General features: G+C 41.8%; 1 protein-coding gene across 1 annotated transcript in view; it reads right to left on the bottom strand.

Moving 5' to 3' along the window:
• Nucleotides 1-1,624: 1,624 nt before the first annotated feature.
• The window catches only part of MAP7D3 (MAP7 domain containing 3), a gene marked incomplete at both ends in the record, with an annotated part of 45,203 nt that continues 34,800 nt past the window's right edge, over nt 1,625-12,027 (bottom strand). Inside the window, 4 exons of the mRNA XM_080718934.1 lie at nt 1,625-1,761; nt 8,613-8,869; nt 10,168-10,348; nt 11,622-11,724. Of these exons, the coding sequence (XP_080575060.1) occupies nt 1,625-1,761; nt 8,613-8,869; nt 10,168-10,348; nt 11,622-11,724 (678 nt within the window). The remainder of the gene's footprint in view (nt 1,762-8,612; nt 8,870-10,167; nt 10,349-11,621; nt 11,725-12,027) is intronic.

The raw sequence follows: 12,027 nt of genomic DNA, 5'->3' as shown, positions 1-12,027 counted from the left end.
ACTGCAAAGTCCCTTCTCTTGTGTTTCCCAGGACTTTTCCTCAAGAGCTTAGCTGAGGAAGTGGAGAAGCCACTGTCCTCACAGGCGGAACCAGATTTCCACCTCCTGCTTCCCTGAAGTGCAGAGTCACCTACTTACTGTTTTCTCCATTATTATATTACATAGTATAACGAGACAATATCAGAAGTAAGCGTGTAATGACAATACACATTAACATTCTTGTAGACGTGGTTAAAGAAGCTGATGCCTCATTTCCACATTGTCATTAGCTATTATCATCTAACGTTTCAGTGTATTCTTACAGAAATAAAGCAGCATAGAAATAATTCGCCTCCTGTCTTTTAATTCTACCCAGAGGAAACAAGTGACCTTTTTCCTTCAAGGATTTATTTGCTCAAATTATTGCAATCACATCAAAAACGGGAATAGAAATAAAATAATCCTATAATGCCACTTCAGTCCAATTAAAAAATAAACCCAGAGACCACTCTGACCCAAAAAATAGCATTTGCCAGATTTGCACCTTTCTTGAAAGTGATGGATTGATGTCATCTGGCCAGGATGGTGGGGGTGGCAAAGGACTCCGAGATGAGGCATATCACTGAGAAGTAACCATGGTCCCTGCTGCTTCTTCATGACTCTGTTCCTTATGCCTTTTGGAGCTGGGATCCATGTTGAGCACACTAGATCCCCAGCTGCTCCCCTGGTTCCTCATGATTGGGATGAGAGACAGGGAGGCACAGGCAGAGGAAGAAGCTGGCTCAGCATAGGGCTTCCTCCCCAACTGCCCGGAGATAGAAGGGCTTCCAGGAACCCCAATACCACAAAAAATAATGAAGAGAGCCTAGCCAGTCTATCAGGGCCCCTGGGGAACAGGACAGTTTGGAACCTGAGATGGAAGCAAGGACAGACACCTGGAGGGGATGGGCAGGCTATCACCTTCTCGGAAGACATCATACCTGGACATGCCTTTGTCCCAGGAGAGCTGGTGACTTGTACCCCTGTGCCTTTTGCCTCTGTGTGCTCCACGTGGTTCAGGACCTAGGCCTTTCCAGTGTGCACTCACCCTCCGCTAGCTGGCAGCCTTTCCCTTCCCACCCTTCTAGCCCTAGACTACACTTATCACCTCAACCATTCCTTTTCCAATGATTACACTTCTGCCCTTGTATGGTATTTAGAAAATCTGAACTGGTGGCCCAGGTTCTGCTGAGAGAATGACACAATGCTTAAAATTTTGGGTAATACAACTTGACCCACATCCTCAACAAATCACCCCTGCCAGCTTCTTCAGGCCTCAGCTTCTCTCAGGCCCCTGCCTCTAGCTATTGCTTGCCAAATGATGCCTGCTTTTATCAGGCATTTTCAGAATCAAACATCCACACTGGATTTGCTCCTCCAGCCAATGCTTGGTCCCATGGTTATTTATTTATTTATTTATTTATTTATTTATTTATTTATGGTACTGGAGAATAAAACCTGAGCATTCTACCTCTGGTATATACTTCCAGCCCTGGTTTTTTTTTTTTTTTTTTTTTTTTTTTGGTTTTGAGATAGGGACTCACTAAGTTGCTGAGGCTGGCCTCAAACCTATGATACTCCTGTGTCAACTTTCCAAGTACAGGGATTACAGACATGCACAATCACACTGGGCTCCATTGTTCTCATTTTTCATTTGAGAAAATGGATGCTCAGAAAGGTTAAGAAAGTTGTCTGAGGCCACACTGCCAATATGTAGCGATCCCCACACCTGTATACACCACACTGTAATAGAAAGGTACATAACACAATGAGGAAATTATCATGCATGGTGCCCAGCACTCTAAAAGACACTTGTTTGTTGAGTGATAACCATAAGGCCCAGGAGGAATGATGGTAGGTTTCTAATTAGCAACGTTATCAGCTGAGAAGCATTTTCTCTAGCAAGGAAGATCAGAGTCTTGAAAACACACCGACTTGTGGATAACAGTGATATCTTGGAGCCCAGCTGCTGGGTTCAAATCCTGGCTGCTCTGCCATTCTCTGGTAATGAAACCTAGGGCAAATCAATCTACCTCAGTTTGTTTCTTTGCCTGACAAATGAGACTTAAGATTCCCAATTTACAGAATCACATGCAGATGATAATATGAGTGCTTAGTGGGATGACCAGCATCTGGCAAGGGCTCAGTGATTTTGTCCTGAGCACTAAAGATACTGCTCTGATGTCTCTGATCTATCCTGCAAGCCACAAGACACTATTCCACTCCCAAAGTAGTGTGGTGGTGCTTTAGTGTCTTAGGTTTGAATACCAGCTCTGCCTCTTTCTAGTTGCATGACCTGGAAACAAATGTCAACCTCCACCAATCTGTCCTCACAGGTACAAATGAATACATCTCATAGGGTGGTTGCAAGGATGTAAAAAAATGCCACCGAACAATCTGGTGGATACAGAACAAAATTAGGAAATTTGCATAAAAATGAAGGGAATCACAGGAAGTCAAGGGCCATATGTTATCTCTCATGGAAGCTATAAAGAAAATAATAAAGGAAAAGGATTTAATGAAAATGAGAAATACCTGTAGAGTAGTGAAAGTGGACTCGGGTAAAGGGGGGGAGACATCAGTTTGAGGAAGGCAACAGGCCAAATGTTCATATATGAAGGTATTGCTACCAACTTCACTAGCATGTGTGGGGATAAAGGAGGGGAGTAGCAGAGTGAGGTGCAGAGGGAAACATACCAAGGGATGTTGTATGTATATGTGAATGTATCACTTGAATCTGACTGTGATGTGTATGCCAATATGATTTTAAAAATATGGAGCCAGGTGTGGTGGCACATGCCTCTAATCTGGGATGCTAAGACAGGAGGATCACAGGCTCTAGGACAATCTCAGCAAGTAGTGAGACCTCAGCAACCTAGCAAAACCTTACTTCGAAACAAAAAATAAAATTGGGCTGGGGATGTAGCTCAGAGGTAGAATGCCCAAATTCTGTCCCCAGTGCCTCCGACATACACACACACACACAAGGAAGTAGTGGTGCATGCCTGTAATTTCAGTACTTGGGAGTCTGAATCAGGATTGCAGGTCCAAGGTCAGACTCAGCAACTAAGCAAGATGCAGTTAAAAATATATGTATATTATATATATATATATATATATATATATATATATATATATATGTGTGTGTGTGTGTGTGTGTGTGTGTGTGTGTGTGTGTCTGTCCAATGAGGGGGACTCTCTCTCTCTCTCTCTCTCTCTCTCTCTCTCTCTCTCTCTGGGCTGGGTGTGTAGCTTGGAAGTAGAAGACCCCTGGGTTCAATCTCCATACCACCAAAAACAAAACAAAAAATTTCTAACAACAACAACAAAAACCTGGAAGATGGTACATAGTTATTAAGACCCAGTTAGAATGAGGAGTAGCCAGGACCCATCTGCAAACACTAACTGGACTGCTGAGCAGGGACCCTGTTTGAAGCAAGCCAGGGGAGGGGCACTGAAATGACCTGGGGAATAAATTCCTGATGATATAAAATGTAAATGGCAATTTATCTCCATGTTCTGGCTCCTTGGCACTAGCTGCTATTCCATCTCCTGATATTGTGGTCCTGGCCACAGGAAATTAGTCGCCTTTGGGAATGGTGGGATTCCAGACCAAAAAGGGTCCAAAATATTGTGGTGAAGCCCCTTCATTTTTTGTGGAACTAGGAATGGAACTCAGGGGGATTCTACCTTTGAGCTACAACCCCAGCCCTTTATAATTTTGAAACAGGCTCTCACTGGGTTGCTGAGGTTGGCCTGGGTTGCTGAGGTTGGCCTGGAACCAACCTTCTGCCTCAACCTCCTAAGTACTGGGACCATATGTGTCCTATCACACCCAGAAAGTCTCCCTCACTCAACAGATAGGAAACAGGGCTCAGAGAAGGGAGGCAGAGTGCAAAAAAAACACACTTGCAAGCTAGCAGCCCTCTAGGCTAGACTTCAGGGGTTAGGGGTCAGGGTTCTGTGGGGCATTCTCACAGTACTCTACACTACACTGCTGGGTTTTGGAGGCTGGGAAATTTCATTCTATATGTGCAGGATATTTGCTGATCTGAAGAATCTGCTGGTAGTGGCTAGTGATCTGTCTCTTAGGGGAGAGGACACTGAAAGGCTATCCAGAGAGAAAGAGATTAAATCAATGTATCATGGGTGGGAAAGGGGTTGGGAATTCTATCACCTTGGAGTTGTGAATAAAACACCCTGATTCAAAAGTTCTTCATATGGAACAACAGGACCTGGTGCAAGGCACAGCAGTGCAGAGTTCAGATGAAGTACATAATAGTACCTTTAGCAGCAATGGGGTGTGTCTAGCTTGTGCTGATTCAAATGTATACAGAATGCTCTAGAATGCCCAGTGGTGAATGACTACCAGACCCTAAAGACTAGGGATAAAAAGTTATTGTCCTTATGAAAAACAAAGCCAAAGCACATGCTTGTAATCCCAGTACTTGGGAAGCTAAGAGCATCACAGGTTCAAGACCAGCCTCAGCAACTTACTGTGATCCTTAGCAACCTGTGTCAAAACGAAAACAAAAAAAATCTGGGGTGTAGCTCAAAAGGAAAATGCCCCTGGGTTCAGTCTCCAATAACACGCACATACACACACACACACACACACACACACACACACATTCCTAGTGGAGTAAAACATGTTTTAAGGTCAGAAACTAAACATTTCCAGGCATATCAGAATATTTGTCTGGAAATTTGCATGAACCATGTCATGAAAAACAAAAATTGGCTGAGTGCAGCCGTTAAAAAGAAAGTGAGCAGCTGTGTGTGGTGGTGTATTCCTATAATCCCAGTTAGGAGGATGACAGGTATAAGGATAGGCTTAGCTTAGCAATGTAGCATGACTCTCAGCAACCTAGCGAGACCTTGTTTCAAAACAAAACAAAAAAGCAAGTGAGCAGCTGGTGTGATGGTACATGCCTATGATCTCAGTTCTTGGGAGGCTGAAGCAGGAGGATGATCACAGGTTCAAGGTCAGCCTCAACAATTTAGTGTGACTCTCAGTAACCTAGAGAGACCCTTTTTCAAAACAAAAAATTAAAAGGGCTGGGAGTATAGCTCAGAAGTAGAATGTCCCTGGGTTCAATCACCAGTAACACACACACACACACACACACACACACACACACACACACACACACGAGCAAATGAACAAAATGCAGGCTTTCCTCATCTGAGGCAAATGACATTCAAGGTGGACTGAGAGTGGGGTATTTTTTTTAAAGAAAATGAATGTTTGGAGCAGGGCATGGTCCTCAGTACCATATACACAAAAACAGTGTTCTGGGACTAGATAGTGGGGACAGTTGAACAACCTTGTGAGCATAAACTTTGGTTAAAATGGTGACTTTTATCCAAGGTCCAGAGGCCTGTAGTCCCAACTACTCTGAAGGCTGAGGCAGGAGGGTTGCCTCGACATAGTGAGACCCTGTCTCCAAAATGAAAAAAAAGGAAGACTGTTACGTTATGCAAATTTCACAATAAAAAGCACTTTAGGCCAGGTGTGGTGCTGTACACTTGTAATCTCAGGGGAGGAGGAGACTGGAGGATTGAGGTTCAGCGGACAGCCTCAGCTACTTAGTGAGACCCTTTTTCAACTCAATGAGACTGTTTCAAAAATAAAAGTCTAAGCCTGGCGTGGTGGCGCACGTTTGTAATTCCAGCATTTGGGAGGCTGAGCCCCGAGGATCACGGTTCGCAGACCGCCTCAGCTACTTAGGGCCTTTGCAACTCAGTGAGACCCTGTTTCGAAATAAAGAATAAAAAATTGGGCAGGGGTGTAGCTCAGAGGTCAAATGCCTCTGAGTTTCATCCCCAGACCCACAAAAAAAAAGACTAAAAATAAGGCTGGGGGTATAGCTTGGAGGTAAAATGCCCCTGGGTTTCATTCCCAGTACCACAAAAAGAAAGGTACTTTAACAATGGGCCTCAACTATTAAGTGAGAGCAACATCAAAAGGAAGAGTAACATGAACTGACAGAGTTGTAAAAAGTTGAGAGTTTGAAAATGTCTATCTTGCCACGCTCATATTCCCAGCATTCAGGAGGTTGAGACAGGAGGATCCCGGTTCAAGGACAGCCTCAGCTACTTAGTGAGGCCATTTGCAACTCAGTGAGACCCTGTTTCAAAATAAAGAATAAAAAAATAGGATGTTGCTTGGAGGTAGAATTCCCCTGGGTTCCAACCCTAGTACTGCATAAAGAAAAATAAATGCTCATCTTACTGTCATAGAAATGGAACTCTGTCTGATCCCAAAGTAGATGAAGAGGAAAATTAGAGAATCTGATTACTATTTATTGAACTTGTTTGCCCATCTCTATTGCTTTGGTGACAACTGGGTGCTGCCTTTATACCACTACTATTCAATTTTTACTATTATAATAAAAACAAAATTGTTTTATCTGTAAAGTTTATTTCAAACAACACACATTTTCAGGGAGTGGTAACAAAATAATTCAATATATGACATTTGTGCAGAAAAACAACAACAACTCACTTTTTAGGATGATTGTCTCTGCCTTTTAGACAAAATAGTGTATAAAAATAGGTTTTAAACTTAAGGCATCCTTCCCTAAACTCAAACAAAGGTGCAGTATTTGGAATAGCAAAGAACCAGGGAACCCCAAACCATTATGGTCAAAAGGGACACTGAGCACTTTATAGTATTTGTGATTCAACATCTAAAACTCATTAGCATTAGAGCAAAGACTCTCCACTCTGTATAATACTGTATCTTCACTCTGTAGCCATTGCCTAGAGAAGGGTGAGCACATTTTGGTTACATATCCCCAGCCTGAGTGTATAATGAAGGATAGGGTTAGGAAGCACAAAAAGCAAAATATTATAAACATTCAACATTTAGAGAAGTTAAACATAACTCATGACACAACCAATTACTGCTTTATGTATACAAAAAATTAAGCCAATTTTTTCTTGATAAACCCCAATATGTACTTCAAAAGGAAATACAGACATGGCATGGAAGATGCTGTTCATTTCATGATTCTGCATTCTTGGATTACTGGCATCTGTGGGTATCAATACCAGGCACCAAAAATGGCAGAATTAAAAATACACATATATCAAGGTAAAATTTTACTATATGATGTAACCTTTGGTAACTGTATATTAGAAACTATCTGATAACTAACTCTGTGAGCAATCCAGAGTCCCCTGACCAATCTATTCTTTTCTCTATAAAAATCAAATTGATTTTCCAGTTTTTAAAACTGATATCATTGTTAAACAGAAGAAAAAATAAGATTGAAAATATACATGTGGAAGGATAATGATTCCTTCAACAAGATTTTTTTTAGAAACTCAATAGTTATTATATAATGAAAGCATTTGATGTGTATGCCGTCCAGCACATGCTGGTAGGAAAACACAAGAGAGACAATGGTGACTTTTTGAGGAAAAAAAAAATCACTTTACTCAGAATTCTCACAAGATAATCAACATGCTGTGAATGCCTTCTGAGATTGTTGTCAAGGTGATTTTTGGATGTTTTCTTTTTTTTCCTGTTATGATGGTCATTTCTATTGCCAGGTTCAATTATGAAGCAAAACATTTTTGAGACATGAGATTGGGAATTTTGTCCGGATGGAAGACAGATCAATCTCAAGGCTGTTTGTGGTTTATATACCTAACCAGAGGGGAAAAAATGAAACATTAGTACAGAAGATGCTGGTGGTTTCACAGAAACATGGCCCTGATCTCCATCAGGCAAACCCAGGACCCTCAGCAGAGTTGGTGACACACTGCTACTCTTATAAATGTCCCTCACTTCATCCCCCAAAGGATCCCACTGCCTCACTTAATGTCAAAGAGATCTTCTTGAGGAGGAAGAACAATCATCTTTTGGTATTTATTTATTTATTTATTTACTTATTTATTTACTTATTTATTGTGGTACTGGGGACTGAACCCAGGGACATTATACCTCTGAGCTATACCCCACAGCCCTATTTTATTTTTTGATTTTGAGAAAGGTTCTCACTAAGTTGCTGTGGGTCTCATGAGTTTGCTAAGGCTGGCTGTGAACCTGTGATCCTAACTCAATATTGTACCATACAGTAAAAGTATAGGTGTGCACCACCACACTGGGCTTGGTCTTTTGGTTTTAGAAACACATGATAAGGGACTCAATTCAAAGACTCCACAACCCCTTCCCTGAAGAAGTATCCGTGTCCTCATCGAGCAGCAGGAAGATCAAGAGTTCAGATGGATCTGGCTTTTTTGTGTGTGTGGGAAAAGCTCTTCTATCTCTGAGCTACACTCAGCTCTCTTTTTCTTTTGAAACGGTCTAAATCTGAAGCTGGTCTCAAATGTGTGATCCTCTTTTCTCAAGAGGGATTTGGATTTCAAAAAATCTTTTTCTTTTAACATATGGCAGGAAATGTACAACATGAAAACTAGAGTCATCTACTCTCTCAAAACTAACTTAATAAGACTTTTAGATCACTTCTGTGATACTCGCCACTAGCTTCTTCCTTTCCTGCACAGAGTGCCCTGGAACTGTGGAAAGCAGGGGAGGGTTCTAGGTCAATTGAATTTCAAGCAATGTGAAGATAAGGCCTTACCCGAAAGAGAAGAAACAGAATTGCTTCTTTTCTTTTGATCCGAAGGCACCAGAGGAGTCTGGCGAGATGTTACAGAATCTTTAGAATTGTGTTTGCGGCTATTAGGAGTGGAATTTGTGGCAGGTGATTCAGTGTTGTGACTACTAATGCCAATAATCTGGTTTGTGCCAACACCCACGGTGGATCGAACATTGATGTTGGTTTCCTTTGCTTTTCCAGTTTTCGCAGTGTGAGTGGATGTCTTTTTGGCAAATTGTCTGAAAAAAGGTGTTTTGGTTAGAATCCTGATTGTTAAAACAACAACAACAAAGTGCTACCCTGAAAGAAGTTTTAGCTTATAGTTAACTTCTAAGAGATGCCTTCAATGTGAACTTTCCAAATCCTAGAATGAGAAGCCTGGAAGGGACCTGGAGACGACAGAATACAGTTTTTATACTGTATTCTTGAAAGCCCTACAGTGCTATAGGTGTATCAGAACCCAGAGAGCATCTAAGTACACAGAACTCAGGAACCCTGTCCCCCTTTTCTAAGTAGGTCAAGGACAGCAGCCAGTGAGGTACAGCTAGGGACCTTACAGATTTATAACTCTCATGTTCTTTTCATGTCACTGCGCCTCCTGGAAGTTGCCTGTTTCCAGGGGCCTTGCATCTTTGTGCCTTTTCAATAGCCATAGTAGTATTCCTTTACAAGAAAGGGTCCCTGCTTTCCTGACCTAATCTCTGACTCCCCATATGTGAAATGAGGATATTACTATCAAACTCAGAGTAACAAAGAAAAGTGAAGTAGGCAATGTAAAAAGCCTGGTTTATAGTAGTCACTTAATAAATGTCCCCTTTCACAATTTTATTAAATATTAACCATCTGAACAAAAGCAGTTTGAAATCAGATGAATCTGGGTTTGCATTTGGGCATTGCTTTTGTTTTTTGGTACTGGAGATTGGATCTAAAGATACTTCTATCTCCAAGCTACACCCCTGTTTATTTTGAAACATGGTCTGGCTAGGTTGCTGAAAGTCTTGCTAACTTGCTAAGGCTGTCCTTGAACCTGCAATCCTACTGTCTCAGTCTCCCAAATACTGGGATTACAGGTGTGAAACACCATGCTCAACAAGATCTTTGCTTTTTAATAGTCAGATAGTGGGCAAACAAGGCCCTTAGCCTCTCTATGCCTTTTTATTCCTTTGTAAAAAATGGTCCTTACCTACGAGGCTGTTGTGAGGGTTAGTTTGTTTCTGTTCTGTCAAATGTTTGGTATATGTAAACTAAGAGCTCAGTAAGTAATTTTGACAGTACTATGGATTGAACCCAGGGGGCACTCTTACCTTTGAGCCACATCTGCAGCCCTTTTTATTTCTTATTTTAAGACAGAGTCTTGCTAAATTCCCATGTACTGGCTTCAAATCTGTGATCCTCCTGTCTCAGCCTCCCCAGTACCGTGAATATAGCCATGTGCCCTATGCTTGGCTTCAATACATATTATTTCTTGGAATTCTAAAAAATGTCAGTCATAATTCTCCCCCAAGATTTTCAGTTAATAAGGTTCTGAGTAACTCACTTTGAGCCTTTTACTTGAGTCAAAGTATCTTTTGGGCCTTTTTGCTTGAGTTTCATATCGCCATTGAAATATGCTTTCTTATCCTTATGGATCTCACCGGTTGTGTCTTGTAAAAACACCAGCTTCTGAGGCATTCTTGATGCATTTTTATAAGGTGTTTTGTGTTTGCCATTTCCAATGGCTAGGAAAGAAAGAGGAACTAACAGTAAAATTGGAATTTCCATAACAAATACAAGAGACAGGAAAGGCAGTGAGGCTGGCGAGATGGGAGGTACCTAAGGCAGAAGTGTTCAGGCTTCACGTGCTTAAACTGTGGCCTGGTGCTCCCCAGCACACAAACTTGCACTGCCCTCCAGGTAAAAACATTTTTTTAATTGGGATTGAACACCAGGGCATTCTACCTCCCCAGCCCTTTACATTATGAAGCTACATCCCCGGCCCTTTTCATTATGAAACAGGGTCTTGTGGAGTTGCTGATGCTGGCCATGAACCTGCAATCCTCCTGTCTCAGCCTTCCAAGTTTTGGGACTACAGGAGCATGCCACCATGCTTGGTTAGAGGGGACAACCTTTAAAAAACTTGTCCTCTCGCTTTTTTTGGGAAAGATCTATGGACCAGAGGGCAGGACTGCTTCTTACTTCTCATGCCTGGTCCTGGTCATTCACCTTGCCAGTTGTACCTGTGAGTTCATCTCACCTCCAGTGCTACCTCTTACTTTTGGTTCTCCTTCCCTAAGGCAGATCGAGGGGCTCCTGCTGCTACATGCTCACTAATTTTTGATCCTCTTGTGGCAGTACCACTGTTTGCTCAGGTGTCTTTCTTCTCACTAGCTATGGCTCCTTGAAAGAGAGGACCGTGGCTTTTCATCTCAGAATCCCAGTACCTTGTAGAACACCTGGCTTACCTATTCAGTGCCTGCTTGTAGAATAAATATGGATGAACAGCATTTCTCATATGCCAATTACTGCTACTCTAAAGTGCTTCCTACTCTTAGGGAGTCCACAATACATTTCACGGGCACTTGCATCATGACATGATTTCCATTTTTCTTACTGAGATACAAAGTAGACTCGTACCTCTAGTCAATCACAGATGCCTTCTGAGGTTCTGAGCTATGACATGACAGCAACACTCACATTCTACTGAAAATGAGCTGCCATGTACTGTCTATGTGTGTGACAATAACAGTGGCAGCAATGCCTAACAATTATTGAGATTTTCTACACTTCACGTACTATTCTTAGCATTAGCCAGATTTATACTATTGGACTCTCATACCCATCCCAGGAGGGAGACAATATTATATTTCCTTTGGAAGTTGGTAAAGATGAGCACAGAGGGTTGGTAAGTGACTTGGCCAGAGCCACAAAGCTCAGAGGAACAGCCTTAGGCTATGAACCTAGACAGCCCAGCACCTACATGGTGACTAAGAGAACTATTAGGAGTAAGCAAACCTGATGGAAACATTTCATGGAGGGATTCCTCATCACTTTCTGTCTCATCCTCATCATCCGCCTCACCCTCTTCGGATATGTTATTGCTAGATGTTTCTGTGACCTATGATTAAAAAAGAAAATCATGATTATATATACTATTCAATCATTCTGGCTTATAATTTCAAAGAAGTCAGATTTTAAGACTAAACTGATAGCTAACTTTTGGCATTTCGATTAAAGGTTTAAAAAAACCAACGTCTTTAACTGGCCCCAGTAATTGACGGGGGGTAGAGAATGGTGACTGTAGTTTTGTCTTTCAGCGAGAAGTACTCAAGAATGAAAAATTTCCCTGAGTGAGAGCCCAAGAACTGACATTGGTCCTCCTCCTGCTCAGAGCCTTAATGAAGCCTGAGTGGGACCAGTG

This window comes from Muscardinus avellanarius (genome assembly GCF_963383645.1).
Source record: "Muscardinus avellanarius genome assembly, chromosome: X".
NCBI classification, from domain to species: Eukaryota; Metazoa; Chordata; class Mammalia; order Rodentia; family Gliridae; genus Muscardinus; species Muscardinus avellanarius.
The sequence above is the reverse complement of the archived record's forward strand: the minus strand, read 5'-3'. Positions and strand labels throughout refer to the sequence as shown.